Raw genomic sequence first — 25,722 nt, forward strand, 5'->3', positions numbered from 1 at the left:
ATATGTGGAAAACATGGTAATATTAATCAGTGTTAGGTTTCCCAGAAGTTTTATCGGGAGGTCAAGGGAAGGGCTCTTTATACAGCCGTTCTGGTTGCATGGTCGCAAGTCACATCTTGACTGAAAGACATATTCCTTTTCCTGTCTTTTACACATCCCATCAGTATCCCCCACCTCCACCCACTGTAAATAATAATAATAATATTTATTAAGCACTTACTATGTGCCAAGCACTGTTCCAAGCCCTGGGGTAGATACAAGGTAATCAGTTTGTCCCACATGGGCCTTACAGTCTTAATCCCCATTTTACAGATGAGATAACTGAGGCACAGAGAAGTTAAGTGACTTGCCCGAGGTCACGCAGCAGACAAGTGTCAGAGCCGGGATTAGAACCTCTGTCCTCAACTTCCAAGCCCGTGCTCTTGCCACTAGGCAGTGCTGCCTCTAGTTGTTCTATGGTTATTCTGATTGATTTTCTGAGGTCCAGTTCACTCAAATGGCCTCCTTTTGTCGTTGCCTCTTCTTTCTGAGCCAGGCAATAGGATTATCAGCTGCAATCATAGATCCCTCCGCCCTCTCTGAGGCCATCCATGTAGGGAGTTTTCTCCCATCCTGCTGGAATCATCTCACATGTTGAACTGGTCCAAGCTGAGTCAGGAGTGACCGCGAGGTCACTGGGTTCAGACCGAGCCACGCAATTAGCCAACGCAAGCAGTATTTTTGACTGTATTGGTGTTTTATTTGACTCGTACTCTACAATTGTCTGTACAGAATCCTCCTTTATCACAGCTCCCTTGTCATTATCCCGATATTTAGCAAGTATCTCTCTCAAATCAGACCCTACACTGTAACTCGTTGGTAGAGTGTAACTTTCCGAGTGTAGTATCAGTATGTAGTATTTCATTCATTCATTCAATCATATTTATTGAGCGCTTACTGTCTGCAGAGCACTGTACTAAGCGCTTGGGAAGTACAGGTTGGCAACATATAGAGACAGTCCCTACCCAACAGCCGGTATGTATGAGTTGAGAGAAGATATTGCTCTTGTGAAAGAAAATTTCGCAGACTCTGCGTTGTTTCAAAAGAGTAATAATGATAATGGTACTTGCTAAGCACTTACTATGTGCCAAGCACTGTTCTAAGCACTTGGGAAGTACAAGTTAGGTTGAATACCATCCCCGTCCCACACTGGGCTCACATTCCTAGTCCCCATTTTTTTATAGATGAGGTAACTGAGGCACAGAAAAATTGTGACTTGCCCTTAGCAAAATTAAGTGACTTGCCCTTAACGGGTCCCACAGCAGCCATGTGATCTTGGGCGAGTCACTTCAACTTGTCCTTGACATACAGAGAAGTTATTAGTATTAATGCTTCTTCTAGTACTTGTACAGAGTGGTGATTGACAGACAGAGTTTCTCCTACTATGCAGGGCCAGCTCGATTTGAAGCAGTACCAAGTTGCTTTATATACAGTTGACACATCATCCCACCTTTACCTGTGATTGAGGAGCCCGATATATTGTATGTGCCTTAAGACAAACTGCAATAAATGCTACTTGGGGTAATTACTAGGTTCTGCCTGGTTCTCTCCTTTATAGGGATCTGGTGGGTAAACACTATCAATAAGCAGGTTAGGAAGCCTGACCTGGCTTCATCCTCTCTCAAGACCTTGACATACCAAACTTCCCGATAAGACACTTAGGAAGAAACAGGCGAGAGGAGGATAAGTGATGTGCCCGCTTTGAGTAAATGGAGGCTCGGCCAGCAAAATGGAGTCCAGTCCATCACGATCCATCCCTTGATATTCTCCCACTCCTAGGGACTCTAGTCACTAAGGTTACTCTTGTTCACTTAAAAGAGGTGTTAGGAGACAGTCAAAGGGGCCTAGAAATAAAACACCTCAGAGGGAACGGTTGGTTGAGAAAGGGGCTAATGCAAGTCCTAGACCACTCTGTTTCCACATTCTCAACTGTCCATACCAGAGTTAGTCCAGTTGTCTGATCCCTTTTAATTCATGCCTTGCCTGTGGCCAACTCCAAACTCCCATTTTCAGTGACTGTGTCCAGGGGTGTCTAGTTCCCGCCTACATCCAGCCCCTAAGGAGAACCTCTCTGTTGGCCTGCCTCCCCTCCACCAGTGCAAGTCCCGGGTATGCTTACCACACTGACCTCAAGGAACATCAAAAATCATCACCAATTGTCATCGTAGGGCAAACTTTATTGGAGATTGGTCACACAGGCCACCCAACATGCAGTAGGTGCTGCAGGAAACAGACTGGATAACCCAGTTCCCAGGAGTTTCACTAACCTGCATGGGCAGCCGAGGCCCAGAACGCTGCGTTTTCAGCCATGCGAGGCCGGCGTTAATCTTTCCAGAGGAACAGAGTTCTGGAGCTGCATCTTGGCGTTTTGGGCTATTTTTATACAATTTTTCTGTCATTACCACACCTTGGCCTTTCATTGCTAGTTGGTCAATCCTTATATGATTTCACCTCTGTCCTTCCTCCATTGAAGGGGATCTTCTACCCCATTTTGAAGGGAGGAATCTTCTCTTGCTCATGTGGAGGAACTCTTTTGCGAGGTGGTTATCTATTTTGTACTTGGTCCAAGTTTCATGTGTCTTTCCTCTTTCTTTGGAAGGGAGCTGAACTCTGTTCCTGCTGCTCAGGGGACGGGGTCTTGCTTGGTCTTGGGGCCCCCTTTGCCTACTGACTGTCTATTTTTTTTATGGTATTTGTTAACCGTTTTCTGTGTGCCAGGCACTGTACTAAGTGCTGGAATAGATACAAGCTAATTAGGTAATCAGGTTGGACACAGTTCATGTCCTACTTGGGGCTCTCGGTATCTATCCCGTTTTTAAAGTTGAGGTAACTGAGGCACAGTGAAGTGACTTGCCCAGGGACACACAGCTGACAAAGGGTGGAGTCAGAGCTAGAACCCAGGTCCTTCTGATTCCCATTCCTGTGCTCTATCCACTAGGCCATGCTGATTCCTAGACCCTTTACCTTTACCTACTCTTTACTAATGCTCTTTACCTAGACTTTGACTTGCAATTTCCCTAGAATCCCCTGTTTTGCTTAATCCCCTCCTTTACATCCACTAATTCTTTGATGAGGAAAGTAGTCCTCTGAAGAAAGTAGTCTGTAGTGACCACCCAGTCTGATAGCGGGATCAGATTTCGGCTAATTTTCTTGGCCCTGGAACGTGCCGGGCTTTGGCACCACTGAACATTAAAAAAACAAATTGGGCTATTTGTTAAGCGCTTACTATGTGCCAAGCACTGTGCTAAGCGCTTGGGTATATATAAGATAATCAGGTGCCACGTGGGACCCACAGTCCAAATAGGAGGGAAATAGGTATTGAATCTCTGATTTACAGATGAGGAAACTGAGACACAGAGAAGTTAAGTGACTTGCCCGAAGTCATACAGCGGGATCAGAAATCAGTTCCTCTGATTCTACTAGACCAGGCTGCTTCCAGTAAAATCATTTAAAATGTAGCTTGAGTCCCTTAAACAGGTGTATATAAGGACCAAGTTTCTCTTGTCTTCTCCTTCCAAGGTGAACATGATGACCCTGGCAGAACACATTATTGAAGCAACGCCTGACCGGATCAAGCGGGAGAATTTTGTACCCCTGGAGTCCACACTGGTGGAAAGGACAGATGCTGCTGCCATTAGCACCACAATGAGCTGGCTGGCCAGTTACCTTGCTGATGTCGATCACTTACCAAGTGCTGCACAGATCAGGTGACTAAAACTCACTAGACTGTAGGCTGTAAACTCGTCGGGGGCAGGAAATGTGTCAGAGGATGTTCTAATATTGGAACAAATTCAGAGAGGATCAATGAAAATACTAGAATCCAGGACCAAATGGTTGATAGAGTAAATCCAGTCAATCGATGGTATTTACTGACCACTTACTTTGTGCAGAGCAATTTACTAAGCACTTGGGAGAGTACAAGAGAGTTGGTAGATACGATCCCTGCCCTCAAGGAGCTTACATTCTAGTGAGGGAGACAGACATTAAAGTAAATTACAAATAGAGAAAGCAGCAGAGTATAAAGATGATGTATTCATTCATTCATTTAGTGGTATTTATTGAGCGCTTACTGTGTGCAGAACACTGTACTAAGTGCTTGGGGGAGTACAACACAATACAACAATAAACAGAAGCATTCCGTGCCCACAATGATGTATGCAAATGTTGTGGGGTTGAGGGTGGGAGGGCATGACAGAGTGCTTAAGAAGTACAGACCCAAGGGCAGAGGTGACCCAAAAGGGTGGGGAAACGAGGTTAATCAAGGTAAGTTTTTTGGAGGAAACATAATTTCAGTAGGGCTTTGAAAATATCGAATATGTTGGTCTGTTTTGCATGAAAGGGGAGGTAGGCCAGTGGGAGATGTGAACAAGAGGTCAGCTGTAAGAGAGATGAGATCAGTTCACAGGTAGGTTGGTGTAGCCTAGCAACATGTATGGACTGGGTGATAGTAGAAGGTTAGTGAGGCTTAGGAAGGCAGGGGAGACATGATTGTGTGCCCTAACGCTGATGGTAAGGTGTTTCTGTTGGAGGCAGAAATGGGTTGGCAACTACTGGGGGTGTTTGAGGAGAGGGGAGATTTGTGCCAATTTTTAGAAAAATCATCTGGAAAATAGAGTGAAGAATAGACTCGAGTGGGGAGAGACCGGAGGCAGGGAGCTCAGCGAGGAGGCTGATGTAGTAGTTGTGGCAGGTTAATATAAGGGCATGGAGCAGCCCAGAAGTGGATGGAGAAGAAGGGGTGGATTCCTGAGATGCTGTGAAGATCAAACCAACAGGATCTGGTGACAGATTGAATATGTGTGTTGAGTGAGAGAAATGAGTCTAGGATAAAGCCAAGGTTATGGGTTTGGGAGAAAGGACGGATGGTGGTGATGTCTATGGTCTTGGGGGAGTCAGAGAAAGGAGAAGGTATAGGTGGGAAGACAAGAAGTACTGTTTCAGACATAAGTTCAATGTGTTGGTGGGACATCCAAGGAGAGATGTCCATGTCTAGCCATGAATATAGAATACAGAATTCCTCATACCTAGGTGAGGTTCAATTCAGGTTCAATTAGCCACATTTTCAACCCACTATAGAACTTTGAAAGGCTCAGTGATGTTTACCCATTCAGATCTTTGACTCTCCCAAGTGAAAATGCAGAGAAATGAATAAATCACCCTTTTCTCCTCTTTCACCTCCCGCTTCTCTTTGCCTCTTGTTTCAGAAGTCTGTATAGTGAACCCCTGACCCCTTCTTCTAACACCAGCTTGAGCCCTGTAGGCTCACCAATCAGTGAAATAGCTTTTGAGAAACCTAGCCTTCCCTCAGCAGCAGATTGGTCTGAATTTCTGAGTGCATCCACCAGTGAGAAGGTAGAAAACGAGTTTGCTCAGCTAACTCTGTCTGATCACGAACAGAGAGAACTCTATGAAGCTGCCAAACTCGTCCAGACAGCTTTCCGGAAATATAAGGTAATATAAACTGAAAGGTAAACCAGTTGTCCTTAAAATAGAATGTTGTGGTGGGAGGTCCTTCGAATCAGTGTTCTTGGATGCAAATGTTTGCCATAGACACATTTTATAACCAAAAATAGAGCCATTCCTCCTTGTTCTTCTTCAGTTTAGGGATCGTATTTTTGAACTGTAGGATGGAAAATAAGCAATTATTCCCGAAATGGTATTTTCCAGGTGGTTAAGAATAACAGACATATAATGAGTGAGGACTCCGTACAAAGCCAGATGAAAACCTAGGGCCTTCGTAGAAGTCTCATAATCCAAATTCAGAAGAGACCTCGAAGCTTTAGGAAGAAGGACATTTAGGATCAGATATTCTAAAAACTTTTGGTTGAAATTGGAACACATTTTGTTAAAATATGTGGAATATTTGAATTGCTGCATTGGATTAGACCAGTGTTCCGTATCTGTTAGTAAACACCAAGGAGCCTCCAAGGAACAGTATAATAGTACGTTGTCCTCATGGTCAGGAGTGGGCCTTCCAACTTCTCTGACTTCCCTCCAGAAATATTTCAGGATCCTGCCTTCCATGAGTTTACCTAAACCCTTCTTCAATCTTTTGAAATTTGTGTAAAGCATGTCTTTATTTCCATATCTTCCACCAGCCAAAACTCGTGTTTCCATTTTAAGAGTTGATGGAAATTCTGTTTGCAAACTACCTTTCCTCAGTTTTTCAAGACTTTGGTTACCCTGGCTCTATTGGGGCTTGAAATGGATGGAGAATTCCAGTCCTACTCAGGAAAGCCCACATCAGTCTGCAGGAGACTTTGAAGTTGAGACCTTTCTTCTGATCTACATTCATCAGTATTCATTTCCTGTGCATTTTTTACATAGGGTCGGCCCTTGCGCGAACAGCAGGAAGTTGCTGCTGCTGTCATCCAGCGTTGTTACAGAAAATACAAACAGGTAAAGTGGAAGGTTTGTTTTCAAATGGAAAATGAAATCTGAGTTCAAGCCACCTAAGAAGGTCCAGGAGAGTGGTGTTATTTTCCAATTCAGAAGCATTGTGGCCTAGGGGAAAGAACATGGGCCTGGGAATCGGAGGACCTGGCTTCTAGTCCCAGCTCTACCACTTGTCTGCTGTGTGACATTGGGCAAGTCACTTCACTTCTCTGGGCCTCAGTTACCTCATCTGTAAAAAGGGGATTAAGACTGTGAGTCCCAAATGAAACGTGGGACAGTGTCCAACTTGATTAGCTTGTAACTACCCCAATGCTTAGTACAGTGCCTGGCATAACGTGCTTAACAAATGCCATTTAAAAAAAAAAACCTTCAAAAAAAAATGAAAACGTCATTTGCACTGTCTAGACAGATATAAAGAGGGAAAATAAAAATGTCTCATCTTCAAACTCTTTCTCCAAGATCATTTTCATTCTCCTTAATGTAGTTTTTAATAATAGCAAATATTCTATTTGCATCTCTTTAGACCTTAACTCTAATAAAAATTGGTGTGTGGAGCTCTGGATATAAAGTGAGGCATTAGAGAAGGAATCAGAGCTTCAGCTTTCTCAGTGAATTCTAATTAATAGTAAGAGAACTCTGTACTTTGACTTTTAGCCCAAGAATTTGCAGAGAAGTCAATCAATCGATGGTATTTATTGAGCACTATGTACGTTCAGAGCATCGTACTAAGCACTCAGGCGAGTTCACTACAACAGAATTAGCAGACACATTCCCTGTCCATAATGAGCTTACAGTCTGTCGAATGAGATGAAGGACTGTCGCCAGCACTGACACTGGTATATTTCACGCTGGGCACACATTCCTTCTTAGTTCCTCCAGCTACAAAATGAAAATATTATTGCTTGCTTTCTACCAGCCTCAAGTGGGTTTTGTGAGAATTCATGGCTCGAAGGTCTCAAAGTACTTTGAATTTCTTGAATAAAAGGCACAAGATTAATATCGAGTGCAGTGGTTCTGTTCCACAGGTAACTCTTTCCAAATGGTGCAGTAGGGTGCTGTTACGCAGAACCGAAAATCCTTTCAGCTCTAAACATGTGATAATTACCTGAAATTCATCTGAATTGGAAGAACAGCTTGGTATCTTCAAAGTGAAATAAGCAACCTTTAGCCACAAAACCCTCAAAGTATGAAGTCAGAGATCATTTCACTCAGAAATGGAGGGCTTCTGCTCCAGAATCTTGTCACTTCAATAGATAAACAGATATACTGTTGTATTTTAGGATTGCACAGAAGTGCAGCATTTTTTAAATGTGCAAACTAACCATTCAGAGAGAAGAGATTCTCCTCTGAGCACTTGATCAGAAAATGAACCCTAAAATAATCATCATTATTTACTTTAATCCATGACTTGATGGACTCCTTCCAAGTAATCTTTGTTTCACTACCCTGTAATGTAGATGGGCTCTGCTTTTCCAAACAGAGTTTTCTTCCTGTTCCGAATAGATACTGAAAAGCAGTCTTTGAGAGAAATCTCATGCCTGCCCAAAGTGAACACTGCAACTCAGTTTCAGCAGAGAGATTTGATTATGTGCATCTTTTCTGTTTTCTTGTAATTGGCTTGGAGATAAGGCCCTGGGTATATTGTTGTAGCCTTTGGTGAGGTCAGTGGCATCCAGTATTACATGCCTGAATGCTATGATAATAATAACTGTGGTATTTGTTAAGCGCTTACTATGTGCCAAGCACTGCACTAAGCGCTGGTGTAGTTACAGGATCATCAGGTCCCCACTTGGGGCCTCCAGCCTAAGTAGGAGGGAGAACAGGTTTTGAATCCCCATTTTGCAGATGAGGGAATTGAGGCCCAGAGTAGTGACTTGTCAAGGTCACACAGCAGACAAGTAGCAGATCTGGGATTAGAACCCAGGTCCTCTGACTTGTAGACCCATGCTATTTCCACTAGACCACGCTGCTTCTCCTTGATCTGTAACTGCCAAGAAAATCCATCATTTTCATGTAATACATAGCCTCCCGTTCAAGACTGGGTTTATGTGGTAGAGAAGGATGCCTCGCTCGCTACAATGGAAGTTTAAAGTTGAGCAACAGGGCCTTAGGTCACCTTTGTAAATGAGGGTTTGTCACTGGCCATCACCATTTGAAGGTGATGCTGGCAGCACTGTTCTACTGATCTGTTTTGGTCTTTTTAAATGGATTTGTTCAGTGCTTACTATGAACAAGGCACTGTACTAAGTGCTGGGGTAAATATAATAATGATGGAACTTGTTAAGTGCTTACTATGTGCAAAGCACTGTTCTAAGCACGGAGGGGGGATACAAGGTGATCAGGTTGTCCCATGTGGGACTCACAGTCTTAGTCCCCATTTTACAGACGAGGTAACTGAGGCCAAGAGAAGTTATGTGACTTGCCCAAAGTCACACAGCCGGCAAGCGGCGGAGCTGGGATTAGAACCCACGACCTCTGACTCTCAAACCCGGGTTCTTTCCACTAAACCACGGGAGCTAATTACATTGGGCATAGTCCATGTCCCACTTGGGGCTCACAGCCTTAATCCCTGTTTTACAGGTGAGGAAACTGAGGCACAATCAGTCAATCAATCATATTTATTGAGCACTTACTGTGTGCAAAGGACTGTACTAAGACCTTGGGAGAGCACAATAGTATAACACATTCCCTGCCCACAACGAGTTTACAGAGAAGTGAAGAGACTTGCCCAACATCACACAACAGACAAGTGGCAGAGTCAGAATTAGAACCCATGTCCTTCTAGCTCCCAGGCCCATACACTATCCATTAGACCACACTGCTTCTTTTTCTGCCTTTCTGCCTCAATGGCAATTCCTTACACGTGTTGGAGATGCATAAGGGAGCTATAATCCCAGAGAGCATGAAGGTTATTGATTCCTTCAGCTGCAAATCTTGCCGGGCCCTTGCTTAAACTTAGTTCTAGAAGAGAATCCGGGACCAGAGTGGAAGGGCAGTTCATTCATTCAATCGTGTTTATTGAGTGCTTACTGTGTGCAAAGCACCGTACTCCTTTCTCCCATCTGACCCTCAGAAAGTGTGTTGTTTCACCCTCCCCAAAAGGGAGAAATTCAGCTTTTTGCTCAGGGTTCGTTAGGCTTTGCTGTCCACCCATAAAGCAAATCAAATGGTGTTAACATTTAGCCACGAATAATCCATTGCTGAAGCAGCAAATTTATCTTCCCTCTATACACCATTTATGTTCCTAAAAGCTTTTGGAAGAGGCTTAATGAAACTCCAATATGCTGTTTAATTTGAGTTGTAAGCTAGAACTAATCCTTTACTGGTCCCCTTGGAGAGGATACAAGAGCCCGAGCTCGCCGAAGTGAAGTCCATACTAATGATTTTTGTTCTTTTAATTACAATCTTAACTTTATTTAATTGACAAAGAATTTCCTTGTGAAGCAACTTGGTGACTTTGAGACTCACTGAAGTAGATAAAGATTAGGCCTTTTATGATGTCAGGTAGTTGTAAAGCTCAGATGTATTGTTTATTCTAGCTAGGCCTTTCTTCCTGTGAAGCAAAGTGCTGTGGCTTAGGTGGGTGATTGAATTGGGCATTAGTGTGTGCTTCTGTTTTTGCTTGATATCAGAAATTGGTGAATACTCCTGAAGATCTAAATAGCTTCAGTCCCATGTTTTGGTTTCTGCTATCAGTGGCTATTATTTCAGACTATCCTAGGGTGAGACATTTTGGAAACCCCAGTCTCAAACCGATATTCCCGCTGAGTTCACAATCCCAGGAAATAAAGGTTTATTGTGTAAACGCTGACACCATTCAACCTGTAGCACCCTAGAATTGTGACTGCACTGTTTTTCCAAACTGACGCCTTCTGAAAGTGCATAGCCGTATTTGTTTCGGAAACATTTATTTTAAAATTCAAGGTGACTTTCCTAAAGATGTTAAAGAAGATTACATACAATTTTTGAACACGTGATTTCTGAGAGCAACTGAAACTGCCTCTGTTGGGAGGGAGAGGTTATTCTGATTTTTTTTCATTTATTCCTATTCACATACCTAACTTTAATCTTGTATTTTCTGTTTCTCCTCCAAGCTGACATGGATAGCCTTGAAGGTAATGAACGAACCCAAATACTCTTACCAATCATCCCACCTGAATCAAAAACTTCACATTCATCATCGATTAGAGAAAAGGAGTTACTGAGTGAGCTCAAATAGAAGTATAGCATGCCTGATGTAGTCCCACTGCTCCACACAGGCCCCCTCAGAGTAACCATACCTCTTTTGTGGATACACGTGGCCCTTCCGACGAATCTGTAAATAGACTGATGTTGTATGAAGGGGATTCTCTGTCCATAAGGTTCTTCGGGGCCTTTGATTGGTATCTCAGTGAGCCATTCAGAAAGCTTTGCCTCACCTGTGAATTAAATGTGTAAATTATTTCCTACCCTCATGCTTCTAAATATGTAAAACAGTGCACAGTGTGGACTGCAATAAAATGACAAAACCGGAACAATAAAAAGTGACTTCTGCTCTAAAGAAACCGGAATTGGGCCCTGAGTCAGAGTAGATCCAACATTATATCTGGAGCTGAAAAGGGTCTTTCAGAATATTCCTGACATCTCAAAAGCCTGTCTCCACCTATTCCTCCTCCTCCTTCCTTAGCAAACTTTAGAGAGACCTGGTCCATTGAGAAGCAGCATGGGGTAGTGAGTAGAGCACGGGCCTGCGAGCCTAGAGGTCATGGGTTCTAAATCCCGGCTCTGCCACTAGTCTGCTGTGTGACTTTGGGTAAGTCACTTCACTTCTCTGGGCCTCAGGTACCTCATCTGTAAAATGGGGATTGAGACTGTGATCCCCACGTGGGACAGGGACTGTGTCCAACCCGATTTGTTTGTATCAACCCCAGCGCTTAGTACAGTAGTGCCTGGCACATAGTAAGCACTTAACAAGTACCACAGTTATTCTTGTTTTAAGTTATTAATTATTAGGTGATTTTCTAATACGGATTTGCTTTGCTTGCAATGTAGGGTTGGATTTTGGTAGAAAGAAAGTTTCATAGTGGCATCCTTTAAAGATTGGCCTGAAATGACCAGGGGTTGCATTTTTAAAGTAAAGAAAACTTCCCCTTTGTATCCACTTCTTGCCCTTGTTAGTAAGCCCACAGCAAGAAGGGAGGGCAGCCCCCTACAAGTGCTGTTATAGATATCAATGGCTGCAGGTACAAATGGCTGTATTGAAGGTGTCAGCGTTTCATGATAAGACCTTGTATGTGGGACCTTGTTACTCAGCCAACAGAATTTCTCGGGGTAGGATGATAGAAACTAAGTGATGCATGAGGAGTTGATTGTGTCTGTGTGAATTGTTGGGAAACAGAAAACCTAGCAGGAAGGAGAGGTTGAAATTAAAATTTGGTTGCTAAATTTTTCAAATGTTAATGTTTAGAATTTGTTTTCCTTCTGGGTGTCATTTCAAAAATTAATAAATGCCCTACCTTGTCGTCATTATGGGCAGGGAAAGTGTCTGCTAATTCTCTTGTAATTCTAATTCCCTCTCCGAAGCTCTTAGAACCATGCCCTGCACCTAGTAAGCACTCAATAAATACCACTGACTGATTGATTGACTGTTAAGACTGATGTGTTACAGCTTTGACTTTGGGGAAACTCCATTTTAAACAATACATGGATCTTGATTGGGTCTGTCAATCAATCAAATGTATGTACCAAGCACCTAGCGCATGCAGAAGACTGTACTAAACACTTGGGAGAGTTCAGTTGAATGAGTCACTGCCCTCACAGAGCTTACAACCTAACAGGGGGAGATAGTTACAGAAGGCAAGCTAGTCCCAAAATGCTATTGCTGTTGTAAGTAAAAGTACTGATGGGTAAACCGGTAAATATCAATTCAAGAATATTCATACATTCTAACCCGAGTGCCTTTGGTTTGGGCATGACCTGGGTTGTTGGAACGGAATCAGGGAATCCCTCCTAGAGAAGGCAAGTTTTCAGGAGGGCACTGAAGGTGGGGAGAGTTACCACCTGGTGGATTTGGGTTTCAGAAAACTAGATGAAAAGCCCCCTCTTTCACTTTGGCATTGATGAATGCAAGAAGAGAGCAACTTGCAAAATGAAGGTAGAATGGCAGTATTTCTCCCCCCAATATCCCTGTTTAAGGGGAACAAGGAACAAAGCTCTACTTGGTAAAGTAGGGAGCCTATCATTATTCCAGTTGCTTTGTATGGTAGTGAGCCTTGTCTTAACTGTTCTTTTCATTTTCCCTGCAGTATGCACTTTATAAAAAGATGACACAGGCTGCAATCCTCATCCAGAGCAAATTCCGAAGCTATTACGAGCAGAAAAAATTCCAGCAGAGCCGACGGGCCGCTGTGCTGATCCAACAGTACTACCGGAGTTACAAGGAGTGTGGCAAAAGAAGGCAAACCCGCCGAGCAGCTGCAATTGTACAACAGAAACTCAGGTGGGTGCCAAGAGGTCCCTGTCCTTGACCCCAAAGAGGAGGTGTGAACCAGGCTAGAGTGTGGAGCAAAAAGCTTCCTTAATCAAGGAGAATGACCCAATACACATTTTCCTGGGTTTTCTCCCTCCAAACTTATTTTTTGGGTGTGTGGAATTTACAAGGATGGGTTGAGTGCTTTTGATTTTTTTAATTTATGTTTTATCGCCAAGCTTCCTGAGCGAATCCGATGAGTTACTCCTTAATAATCAAACTGCCATCCAAGTTATTTACTGAGCATTTACTGGGTGCAGAGCACTGTACTAAGCTCTTGGGAAAATAACAATACAGTAGAGTCGATAGGCGCAATTCCTGCCCACAAAGAGCCAGAAAAATAAGATCTCAGTTGGAGTTTTCTAGGCTTTGACAGTTTGATCTCAAGCATTGAGAAAAATGGTCAGTAAGGCTATCCTGTCAGCTGGAAATGAAACCTGTCGGTTTAGAGAAGATAATTGAACACTTCAAGGGTTCTCGGAAACTTAAAAGAATTTCCAAACAAAGATACAGACTTACTGAAAAGAGCGGATCATTGTTCTCTGTGGCAAAACGAACTCAAAAGAAATCCTCTAGGAACAATCACTTCTTTAGTTTCTCCTTGAGACTTCAGTTACTTGGAGAGTCCTCTTTTTCCTTTTCCCGGTCCCAGGCCTGGGCTCTAGTTCATCTCACATGCCAACCCTGGAACTGTGTCCTCATCTTTAAAATTGCTGCCTTGTTGCTGATCGATTCTGCTTTTTAGTAAACACTGAGCATCACAATCTGCAGTGTGCTTCCCATCACCCAAAGCTTTGTTTTTTTCAGGAGCAGTCTGCTAACCAAGAAGCAGGATCAAGCTGCTCGCAAGATTATGAGGTTTCTACGCCGCTGTCGCCACAGGTACAGTGACTCTCATCCTCACATTTAACAGATCAAAAGCAGCAGAACAACCTCAGCCTTTAATCCCAACCCCTATCTTAACCCTCCCGGAAGATCTTGGGCTGAGCTCTTTCCAGGACACTGGAAGAATTGAAGTGTTGAGGTAGGGAGTAAGTGTCTTCACTAAAAAGATGGGAACTCTAGGCTTAGCTGAGAGGAGAACAGTAAGGCCTGAGCATCGACTCCTGTGTTGCTGCTTAAATTAGGTCTGAGGCTTTAGGCTGCTTGACCTGACTTTGTATTTTCATTTTGCTGTTTATATGTACTTTGCTCGCACATCAATCAATCAATCAATCGTATTTATTGAGCACTTACTGTGTGCAGAGCACTGTACTAAGCGCTTGGGAAGTACAAGTTGGCAACATATAGAGACAGTCCCTACCCAACAGTGGGCTCACAGTCTAAAACGGGGAGAGACCTCAAATACCTGTGCGGGCTTGGATTCGGGTTAGAGGCTAGAGCTAGTATATCCAAAAGAGAAACAGGCATGGCTTGGACTAAGGATAGGCTATCACTGCTTTTCCCCAGCCAGGGCGAGTGTCTGTTGTATCCCAAATGCCCATAGGAATAATGCACATGGAAGAATTCATCCCAGTGATTGGGCCATAACTCCTCTTCTGTCCCACTCTCTCCTCTCCCTTCTACTACCCACTATTCCCAGAAATGAGTGTGAGCCTTCTCTGTGCCACAACCCGGCAGCCCATAGCTGGGCCCAAATTTTTTTCCCAAGTAGCATTTTTCCTCCTGTTCACACCCAACTACACACCTTTTTTCCCTAACTGGTACCCACACTGTAGTAGAATAGTACATAGATTCTCCAGTTTCCAGGTAAGGAGAGAAGGAGCCATCCTAATTTTTGTTTTGTTTCCAGTTTTTTTGTTTTTATTGTTTGACAGTGATTTACTTTGAAATAGCCGGTGTCCAGCTGACCCCTGCTGGATAAAATATCTGAGTTGCTCAGTGTGTGGTCAATTAAAGCTTAAAGGCTGGGGTACAAAAAGATAACTGAAATGCAGGGATCTGAACTAGCTTTTCACTTCACTGCCTTTCTACAGCTGGTCTGGTGCGGCCCAGACTTTTGGGTCTGAGAGGGCAGCGGGCCACGCTGGGGATCCTTGATCCAAACTCTCTTCCCCTCACTGGATGATGATGATGGTATTTGTTAAGCGCTTACTATGTGCCAAGCACTGTTCTAAGCACTGGGGGAGATACGGGATAATCAGGTTGTCCCACGGGGGGCTCACAGTCTTCATCCCCATTTGACAGATGAGGTCACTGAGGCACAGAGAACTGAAGTGACTTGCCCAGAGTCACACGGCTGACAAGTGGTGGAGCCGGGATTAGAACCCACGACCGCTGACTCCCAAGCCCAGGCTCTTTCCACTGAGCCACGCTGCTTCCCTGAGATGAAAAAGACTTGTTATTGTCAAACTGAACAAGTCAGAAGCCTGGTCAGTTTAGGTTTTAGGGGTAGGTTCAGTTGCATAGAGAAGGCTTGGCAGGTGAAAAGGGTGACTGTGTCCCCCATCAATCAGCGATTGATCGATTGTGGTCCCCCTCCCCCCCATAGGTTTTTACTCCTCCTGAGGCCCAGAGACAATTGTTCCGCTTCACTGTCAGTTATGTAAAATCCCCCTTGGGTTGGGCCCTGGAAGATCTACATTTTATTTCCTTCAAGAAACTTTTCTTTTGAGATCCTGATTCTAGTGATCTAGCAGCTACGCGGTAGAGCTTGTCTGATTGGGGTTGCTTTTAATTGTATCCTTCAGTAGCTTTACAGGAGGGATTTACTTTTGCATGGAAGTGAGGCCCTATTCTAGGAGCCTGGCACAGGAGGACAAATCCTAAAGAATTCCCAAGTGCTTTGCTACTTGGGATGAAATGCTAGCATGCAGAAGTGCTGGGGATAGGATGTCAGCAGCAGCACAGTTCCTATGGTGGCCCCTATACATCTATTTGTGTTGCCCCTAAAATGGTCCATGCAATCTTTGAGAAGCAAGCTGGAAGATATTGCTGTCAGCTGGAGAGGCTCCTGAGCTTTGACAAGAGTTCTCTGCTCCAACCAGGCATCATTCTATTTTCATCAGAGAATAAAGAATTCCTTGGCCCCCGAAAACATGTAGAACCAGGCCTAGAGATTAAGGCTCAGTCTTTCTCAATCCCATTGGAATTTATTTTACGTACTGTTAGTGGGGCCAATCTTTCTAATGACTACTTGACACTTCTGATGCAGAAGGCCCAGAAACCCTGAGTATTTTAAATCCATTCAATTTTCCAGCAGGTCTGTTGTATACAAAGTTGGTTAGCTTCTGTAACTGCCCTAACTGTGATCTGTTTATTCTGAAAATCTTTATATTCTTTCAAGTGTGGTTTGTGTTGTAGTGCCACACAGTGAGAGAAGCAATGAGAGATCAATTTTGATACTAAAAGGAGAAAAGTCTTAAAAGAGACTTTGCGTTAAAAATGTTTCCTCAGTTTGGTGAAACCATTATTATCTCATCTTGCTGAGGTTTTGTTGTACTGGCCCTTTCCTTACAGCTACTAAAGGCACCTTCATTCCCTCTCAGTTCCAATATGGGCATGGAAAATTATAGGTGTGCATCTTCTTAAATGAAATCACATGCTCTTCTTTTATGTGACCATATTCGATATCTTTTAGGGTAATGTGACTTGCCTAACAATGCTTGTTTTCAGACTAGCATTTTAACACATTAAAATGCACTTCCCTTTCCCCTTCACTTTAGGCTGGATTTCTCTCTCAGACCTCAAAGGAAAGGCAGCTGATCCCACCCTTAAATGTCCCTCATTCAGTTTTGCTTCTGCCCATGATATGTCCCGTGACTGAACCTTAGCAAGACTGAGAGAGTGATGATGAAATACCGAAGAAATAGAAAAATGCATCTGCTGCTCAACCTGAATTGAGAGAGGAAAAGTGACCTCACAAGTACAAGTAGAGTTGGACAGTAGAATCATTTCCTCTCTTCTTTGGAGTTATATTAATTACCAATAGGCAGGAGGAACCTACATCCCAAGTAATTATAAATATCAAAGGAATTCTTATAGGAATAATCGTGTCTTCCCCAGCCCCGGAAAAGGGACACAGTAACCTGTTGACTCTAAATGCCTGTTCTCTGTTTGTAGTGGGACAGTGGGGAATTGGTTTCCAATATTCAGTAGTGTGATGTGTTTGACACTTCAGGTCACTTCTCTAGTTTGGCCAATATATTCATATTTAGGTGCTCCGATGCTAATTAGTAAGAGGTAGGAATCACAGAATCAGGTGTGACAACCCGGTACATACTAAGTGCTTATCAGATACCACTTACTGTTTTTGAGACTCTGTCCACCTATATTTTGGCACTGGAAATTTGGAAAAATGTTACTGCATCTACCCAGATGTTTTTTTACTCACCGTTGTTTTTAAATCCATTGTCTTAGTGGGTTACCTTTATTCAGGAGAAAGTGCTGTGCTTATTCTTCCAGCAGCCAGTAAAATTATTCTGAGTTAGGAAAGCATTCCACACCAAAAGAGAAAAATAAGCAGAAGGTTCTGAGGTGGCTTTGGAAACTGTATAGGAAGTGGTCTTTCAAACATTCATTAGGAATGGAGGTTTCCAGCCCAATATGTCCTCAACTCTAAGATAAACTGCTCCTTTCCCTGGATAAATTAGGAAGCTGAAAAAAAATGTTCCTTCCTGGTTCTTGGCAGCTGGTGAGTCTCCCCTCCCCTCTCCCCCTTTTTTTTTTTCCCCTCCTCAGAAAATGGAACTACTTTGTATTCCCTTTGTTGAACTAAAGCAATTTGTAAAGGTTTCTGTTGTGACATTTGTGTGCTAATAGCTGTTTGGTATTGTTTTGCTATCTAAAGCCCTCTGGTGGACCATAGGCTGTACAAAAGGGTGAGTTTAGCTGCCTGCTAGCCAGTTTATCCTTTCCTCTCTCTCTCTCCCCCCTCTTTCTCTTGCCCCCCTCTCTCCCTCTTTCTCTCTCTCTCTCCCTTCCTCTTCCATTTTAAATACTTTGCTTTCTGCTTGCTTGCATGGGGCTGCAGCCTAGGTATGCCAGTAAGTTTCACATCCATTAATTCTGTGAAATACAAATTTTTTAAAAAAACTAACCCTACTGCAATTACTAACACTGCTGTTTCTATACAACAGGGGGAAAAGATCACATGCAGTAGATGTTACAATGCATGAATAAGTAAGAAGGGACTTTCTGAAACCACCGCTAGGCATGCTTAGAAAGTGGTGGTAGGAACCTTCAGTATAAAAAATGGCTGATTTAATACAAGTAGGTCTTGGGAACTTAATGGGTCTGCTCCAAAAGAATGCTAAGTGGCAATTTGTTATAAGAACTTTAGCTACCGCGTTTAATGTTTACATCCTATTATGTCCCCAAAAGTTATGAAGAAATTTTCCTGTTAATTTTTTTCCTTGTTCAGAATTATTGCGACCCAAATTAGTCTCCCCATTTCCCTGTACTTAGAAGCCTTGCATCCTTTAGCTCTCTGCTTTCCCTTGCAGTATGAGGTAAGTCAACACATCTAGTAGCTCTTTCAAAAATAGCTCCCTAGAGCTCAACAGACTTGTTAAAACATGAAGGAATGAGACTTCCATTTTAAAATTACATTAAAATACACTGAGAGGATCCAAGAATAGAACCTCTGAATAAATGTTGTACACACACACGCTTTAGGTTCCTTCAGTTATTAAAGAAAAAATATTCCAATAATTGTTGTCATCAAACGATGGACTCTGTTGAGCTCTTACTCTGTGCAGAGCTTTATACTACTTTAGTGAACCATGAAATGAACAGGTGTGTGACATGAGGAAGGATATTTAGATTGAAAGAGACAGCCAGTAAGGCGGAAATGACAGACAACATTAATATCTTTTAAAAACACACATGAATGAAAAGCTTTCAGCCAGAGAGAATACAATTGACTTCAGAGATATTAAGATTCAGTTAATGTAAGACAGCTGATCAGTAAAATGGTATTTTTTGAATGAAAATAGGATCAACCAAAATCTGAATGGAATTTTTTTAGTGGGTTGAAAGTTTATTTTCAAAATGAATTTATTTTCAAATTCAAAATGAATTTATTTTCAAAATTAATTCAAAATGAATTTAGGAGTTCATTCTTTGAATCCTATTTGAATCAAGCACCTAGTTCAGTGCTCTACTCATGGTAAGCGCTCAATAAATGCCATTCATTAAGTGATTGATTGAATTAATATAAACATCAATGGCCTTCCTTTCATCAAAAAATTGTTACCAAGACTCAGATGAAATCCAGAACTGAAGCACATTGAGTCCCAGTGCAAATGATGATGATCCTACATGTGGGGGGAAACTAAAGCCTTTTAAACTAGATATTTATTCCCATTTTATTTTCTACTCTTTATAATAAATGATAATAATAATAATGGCATTTAAGTTCTTACTGTGTGCTGAACATGGTACTAAGTGCTGAAATAGATGAAAAATGATCAGAGTGGTCACAGTCTCTCTCCCGTTTGGGGCTCACAAGCTAATGGGAGAAAGAACGGGTACTTAATCCCCAGTTTACAGATGAGGAAACTGAGGCACAGAGAAATTAAGTGACTTTCACAAGAGCACACAGTGGGCAAGTGGTGAAGCCAGGATTAGAACCCAGGTCCTCCGACTCCCAGGCCCACTGGTCTTTCCACTAGGCCACATTGCTTCTTATTTATTTATCTTTATGTATTACCTTTCAAAACACTGATCTGGGCCCTTCTTTATGTTAACCAGAAAGGCTATATTCATTCATTCATTCAATCATATTTATTGAGCACTTACTGTGTGCAGAGCACTGTACTAGGTGCTTGGGAAAGTATAATATCTTTACCAAACCACTTTAAAATTTCAGATGAACAGGCTTTTGGATGCTAAATTTTAGGGAATTTCTTGTGTGGAAATGGAATTACCAGCCAGCCCACATTTACTCTGATGCAAAGTGGAAGCCTCAGGCCCTTACATTTCACGTGATGTGGAAAAGATGGTCTAAGCAGACTGCAGAAAAGAAACATGATCCCTCTTACCTGTGTGATACCTAAGAAGGGCTGCAGTAAATCAGTCAGTCGTATTTATTGAGGACTTATTGTGCGCAGAGCAATGTACTAAGCACTTGGGAGAGTACAGTATAACAATAAACAGACATATTCCCTGTCCATAACAAGGTTACAGTCTATCTTGTGAAGCATTAGTGCCAAATGCTTGACACTGCACTCCTGTTTACATCCATACTGCTTAGATCGGGCGTCTGGCTGTTTAGGTCACAGTGGCCTGAAGCTGAAATTTTCAAATCAAATATGGCAGAGCACATTTCCATTTAAGAGCGGGACTCCAAGGGGACAGATGCATGCTACAATATTCAGTTGAGCTGGTACTGATAGTGTTTTGCATGGTCTATGCAGTTGAAGGAGGCTGTTGCAAAAAAAAATCAACATCTAATGGGGTTGCAGATGCATTTTGGAAGCTTGCTGATCTGGTATGTTAATGATCATCATGAAGAATGAACATTCTGGAAATGCTTATCAGTACCAACTGAAAAACTCTCTTTATTGCCTGCTGCATTCTGTTGTGAACTCCAAAAACAATTATGCATGGAAATTTGGAATTTTGTAGCATCTGTGTACCTTGGACTCCTTAGTTTCTAAAGAGAATTTAGCCCATTGGTTCCCCACCCAAGCAAATCTGCGAATAAGAGAACAACTTTCATCAGGGGCTAGGGCTGGTTACCCCCGAGATCTGATTTTGGTTCCTAGGATGAAATTCGAATTTGAAGACGGGATATTTATTCTCTATGAAGGAGCCATTGCTCTGAAATAAAAATCTCTATCCTTTCCGATTTATTTGTTCTACCTTGTGGATAAGAAACATAGGGCCCACTCACTGGAAAGCAGTATTTACAAAATATTTAAGTAATTGGGTTTGAAAATTGTCACTGATTGCATCTGCCTTTGGCAAAACGAAAGACTCCCTAAAATTCAGCCCTTGTAGCTGAAGACCAACAGAACATATCTCCAGTGTATATGAGAGGGTCGATTCCAGATACAAAGGTCTTCCAAGAAGACTCTAGTCAATCATAAAGACTTTTTTTTTTTCACCAGGTGAAATATAAGTTGAATCCCAGTTTCAGAACTGAGTCTTCTTAAGAGTACTTTTTAGGTAAAACAGGAAAACTCTTTAACTCTTAGGTTTTTTTTCTCTTAGGAGGCTGAGCTGGGAGTTAAGTGATTCTGAGCAGAATATGTGCAGGTTTAGAAGATACTTTATAGTGATGGCATTTATTAAGCGCTTACTATGTGCAAAGCACTGTTCTAAGCACTGGGGAGGTTACAAGGCGATCAGGTTGTCCCACGGGGGGCTCACAGTCTTAACCCCCATTTTACAGATGAGGTAACTGAGGCACAGAGAAGCTAAGCGACTTGCCCAAAGTCACACAGCTGACAATTGGCTGAGCCGAGATTCAAACCCATGACCTCTGACTCCAAAGCCCGGCCTTTTTTCCACTGAGCCATGCTGCTTCTCTTTATGTACAGAAACTCTAGGGGTCCACGCGGAATAAATAAAATGTCATGAATTTAACAGACCCACATCAAGAAAAAGTAAATCTCCACCAATGGGACCTAATATGCATTCTACAGCCCTCTTTATCCTGAAGGTACCAAGATAGCAGTTGGCCTGGGACTCTACCCTGGCCTCTGAAGAGATAAGCGGTTTCCCCAGTCCGTCTCCACATCCTTCACCGTATACACTCTTAGAGTGACCTGTTGGGCATTAAGGAGTAAGCTCGAGAAGGGGGTTGGAGAGATCAGTCGCAGAATTATTCCTATCTCCCTTCAGCCTGGAGTTAAGGGGGATCATTCAGATCCTCATTTCACTGTCACCACAGGTGCCAACTTTTCATTTTAGGTGCCCGGGTGGAAAGGGCCAGGGATTCTATGGGAGAGGAAGACCCTGGGATTTTTAGCTTCCAAAGAACCAACAGATGGGAAAGCCACCATTTTGAATTTTTTCAGTCCTGACTAGGAACTCTCAGGTCTTGTTAAAGTGAGGCTGACAGTCCAGCTCCCAAACCCCTGAGGGCCACCCTCCCCCATCGCTCCCGGGCAGTTGGCGCCGATGCAATTTCAGAAAAGATGGGTGCCGCAAACATCCATCAGAGGTGTTTATTGAGCACTTACTATGTGCAGAGCACTGTACTACGCACTTGGGAGAGTACAGTACCACAGAATGAGCAGACACATTCCCCACCCATAGAACAGAATGAGCCCCGGAAACAAGCACCAGCAATGAGTTGGAGGTGGGGTTTGCAAATACCTCCAGGGACCTACGACATCTAAATCAGTGAGAGGGGCACAGTGTGCTTAATGACGGTCCAGGGTATTACCTTGCCTCTGAACGAGGATCGGGGCTAGTTGCCTTCAGTTACCGTGGTAAGTACCTACTCCTTTCTGCACAAAGAGCAACCCCTGAAAACGTTCTCAGATGGTCTGTCCCAGTGTCCAGAAGATGAGCTCCAAATCCTTGCCTTCCCACTGTCACGTGTTTCTGGGAACAGTGTTCCAACAATACCTGGAAGGGAGCTTTTTTAAGTGGCAAAATAAACAGTATTCCAAGTTCCCACATTTCTTTTCCACCACAGTCCTTCTTTCAATTAAGTCTGGGATTAGTTAGGAAACCTACAGATAGAAGACCCTAAACGGATTTCAATTGACCCCGCATACAAACGGATGTGGGATGCGTCAGTGTGGGTGCGACGAAGGTTTCCGAAGTAATTCTGTTTCATTTACCTCTTGCAGGGACTGAAAGTTTTTGGAACACAGAGGTGTGTGTTAAATTGCAGACAGCATGCTCTGGGGTGTCATTCTTATTGGGCCTTTCTGTCTTTTTTGTTTTGCAACCCAAATGAGATTTCTGGAAAATGGCAAGATCTCCCATTTCCTAAATTTCCCACAAGCCATTTCAGCTCTCAGAGCAACAGGTAACTGACTATAGAAAGCCGCGTGTGGCTTGCCCCATATATTACTTACTGACGTCCAGCATTGCGAGAACCTACCCGCTGAAACTCACTGACTCATTAAACATCTCCCTGGCTGAGCGTTCCTGAGTAAATGTAATGAAGCAGCTTTGCCTTATGCTTTAATCATGAAACCATTGTTTGCCTCAAGTTTCCAAACTAGGCCTACTTCATGTGTTCATAAACTCCCATTGGACGTCTAAGGGAAGTAACACCACGTGGGCTTCTGCTGGCTTTCAGTGCTGTTGCTTACTACATCGCTTTAGTGCATTAAAATGCAACGTGGTTGGTGATCACTGCAACAGAGTTCCCAACGATGCGATCATTTTCCGTCTGGAACGCTTGGGGAATTCTGGGATTATTTGTACTTTTAACCGTTGAATGGTCGCAGTTTGAAGGGATTTACTTTCCTACCTAATTGCCCTGAGGGGGGAGGGAAGGGGGCAGGGGGAGGGGACGGAGCCCCGGGACTAAAAATGAAACTAGATTAGACCGTCTCAGCCAGCTCCCCTTTTCTCTCTAGGAAAGAAACGATACTGTGTTCCAGTAGTTACCAAAAATGTGATTCAGAAATGTGACCCCGTGCTACCTCCATCCTTACTCTTGTCATCTACTGGCAGAAACTGCAGTTCCCAGCATCTAATGTTCTCGTGGTGCATTGCTTGCTGAGACCTGGGGTTCTCTCTCTGCATTGCATGCTGAAACCTCAAATGGGAGGGCAGCTGCAGTGGTTCCATTTACGCAAAGGCATGTCACGAGTCACGAGGCATGTTGACGGCGAAGCCCTTTAGGATGGGCATCAGCCTTGCAGTGGCCCTCCCTGCAGAGCGGTGCATGTCCTGAAACACTGAACCGTTCAGTGATGTGTTAGGCCTTAACCCACCTTAGAAGCAGCCTGCCACCCAGCTCTTATCGAGCTCTCAGAAGGAGAAGCAAGAGTTGGAAAAACATGCCTGGGTCGTAGCCGCCCGTCAGAGCTCCAAAGAGGATTCAAGTAGGGTTTGCGTGTGATTTGCCAAAATTCAGCCCTACTCTGTCGCTACCTAGAAAGCCGTCGTCAACTTTTACGTTTAGGATATCTGTTCCTAGAGATTTGTGACTTGGCCAAGGTATCGTTCTAGAATTCAGTGTTACGAAATGTTTCAGAAATGAGTTGGCAGATGGTAAGACTCGTTCATTTGGGGGTGTAAAAATCTCATTTGCAAAAATGATATTTGATAGAGAAAGGGCTTGTATTTATCTGGCAACCTTTCAAGCGTATTGTGTTAGCAGCCATTAATTTCCAAGAGCATTTCAGGAGACTTGAATTGTGTGCTAAGGATCTTCTGTCGGGGAATGAATAGCCATCTCAGAGGAATTCGTGAATATAGAGAATAACCGTTTTTAGTCATACTGTATGTTTTTTTAAAAATTTCCCAAATTGGATCCAGTGGAGGTATTCTTAGGTTGGTGTTTTTCATTTCCTTTCTTTCTCCCTTTCATTCTGCAAGATCCCCTAGGTTATATGAAGCAGAAAATGTGTTAGTGTACAGTTTTTACAAACTTTAGGTACATGTAACAAAGGACCAAAATTTCCTGTCTCGTTAATTCTGTGACATAACCCTACATTACAAAAAGCTTAGAAAAATAACTGAAAAACGGTGATCTCTCCTCTTCTTGTGTCAGTCTCTGAAGCGTGTGTGTACATGTTTATGTATACTACAGCTAACATTTAACTCCCCGATTTGTATGGTTGTCACAACAAAAAGTATCATGTGATTCAACTCACGGCAACAAACTCTTATTCAACATTTAAAGAGATAATCAGAGGGACGGTAAAAAGCTTATGCCCCAAAGAGTGAACCGTTCAACTAAGCAAAACAAAGTTAGACATTTTCTCCTCATGTTATATCTGTGGCATAGTAGTTGGAAAGTGGTTTTTAATTTAAAATGAGCTTTGTTCTCTAGCATTTCTGAGTGATAAACCTAGTAGGGGTTTTTTTGTCACTGTTTTTTTTGGGTTTTGGGGGTTTCTTTTTTTTGCTAAACTGCTGTTGCCATTAGGGATAAAGTAACTAATGGCACATCTCTTGTTCATGTTATTCCCAGATTCTAATTCTAGGGTTCTTAAAATCCTGGAAGTCTTGTGGTCTTTTAAAGAGTCACGTGGCCCAGGCAAATATTGTATATTATTGAACAGGATCTGTACCAGAGGAGGAATCACGCAATGCCTAATTAACTTGCCATTGCATGTATTTTACAGAAATCTAGCAAATAGTTCTTTTCTAGTACAGATCATGCATGTTCTTGGGTAAGAGTTGGCAGCCATGCATGCCTTGCACTTTTCTAAAATATCTGGTAGTGTAGTGGACCATTGCATGATGAAGTACTGAACACTACTTGGCATGTTACAGTTACCAAAAAAACTGATCCAAATGTGCATGACTAGAAGGAGAGACCAGTACAGGATCTCTGATTTCACAACATACAGAAGTTGCCATTTGGTATCGATAAATGTGAATTTAAAAAGCCTTGGCATTAAATCTGAATCAACCGCAGTTACAGGGAGAAATATTCTCGGGACTTTCCTTGTGTGAAATGAACTTGAGTTTTAACTGTTCTGGAAATAAATTGTTTGACATTGCCGAGGCAAGGACCCTGAAACTCTGCTCCTCGAACCACAGTACCCTTCTCTCATATTTATTGTCATCCTGGTTTCTGATATTGTATCATTTTTACTTGTGCATTTATTGTCACCCCATCCCCCTTGTTCTTAGATTGTGAAGTCCCCTGCAAACAGGGGGAGGAACAGCATCTAATTCTCAATCAATCA

The 25,722-nt window shown here is 42.8% G+C and overlaps 1 protein-coding gene across 6 annotated transcripts in view; it reads left to right on the forward strand.

Moving 5' to 3' along the window:
* CAMTA1 (calmodulin binding transcription activator 1) overlaps positions 1 to 25,722 on the forward strand; it is an 868,926-nt gene that overhangs the window by 830,868 nt on the left and 12,336 nt on the right. For 2 of the 6 annotated variants that reach the window (XM_038747474.1, XM_038747479.1), the window contains 8 exons: positions 3,559 to 3,746; positions 5,244 to 5,490; positions 6,367 to 6,438; positions 10,530 to 10,550; positions 12,720 to 12,913; positions 13,751 to 13,825; positions 17,733 to 17,763; positions 22,693 to 22,718. In XM_038747474.1, the coding sequence (XP_038603402.1) occupies positions 3,559 to 3,746; positions 5,244 to 5,490; positions 6,367 to 6,438; positions 10,530 to 10,550; positions 12,720 to 12,913; positions 13,751 to 13,825; positions 17,733 to 17,763; positions 22,693 to 22,718 (854 nt within the window). The remainder of the gene's footprint in view (positions 1 to 3,558; positions 3,747 to 5,243; positions 5,491 to 6,366; positions 6,439 to 10,529; positions 10,551 to 12,719; positions 12,914 to 13,750; positions 13,826 to 17,732; positions 17,764 to 22,692; positions 22,719 to 25,722) is intronic. The other 4 variants (XM_038747476.1, XM_038747475.1, XM_038747477.1 and 1 more) reach the window with 4 other exon arrangements.

The sequence above is a fragment of the Tachyglossus aculeatus genome, chromosome 5 (assembly GCF_015852505.1).
Source record: "Tachyglossus aculeatus isolate mTacAcu1 chromosome 5, mTacAcu1.pri, whole genome shotgun sequence".
Taxonomy (NCBI): Eukaryota; Metazoa; Chordata; class Mammalia; order Monotremata; family Tachyglossidae; genus Tachyglossus; species Tachyglossus aculeatus.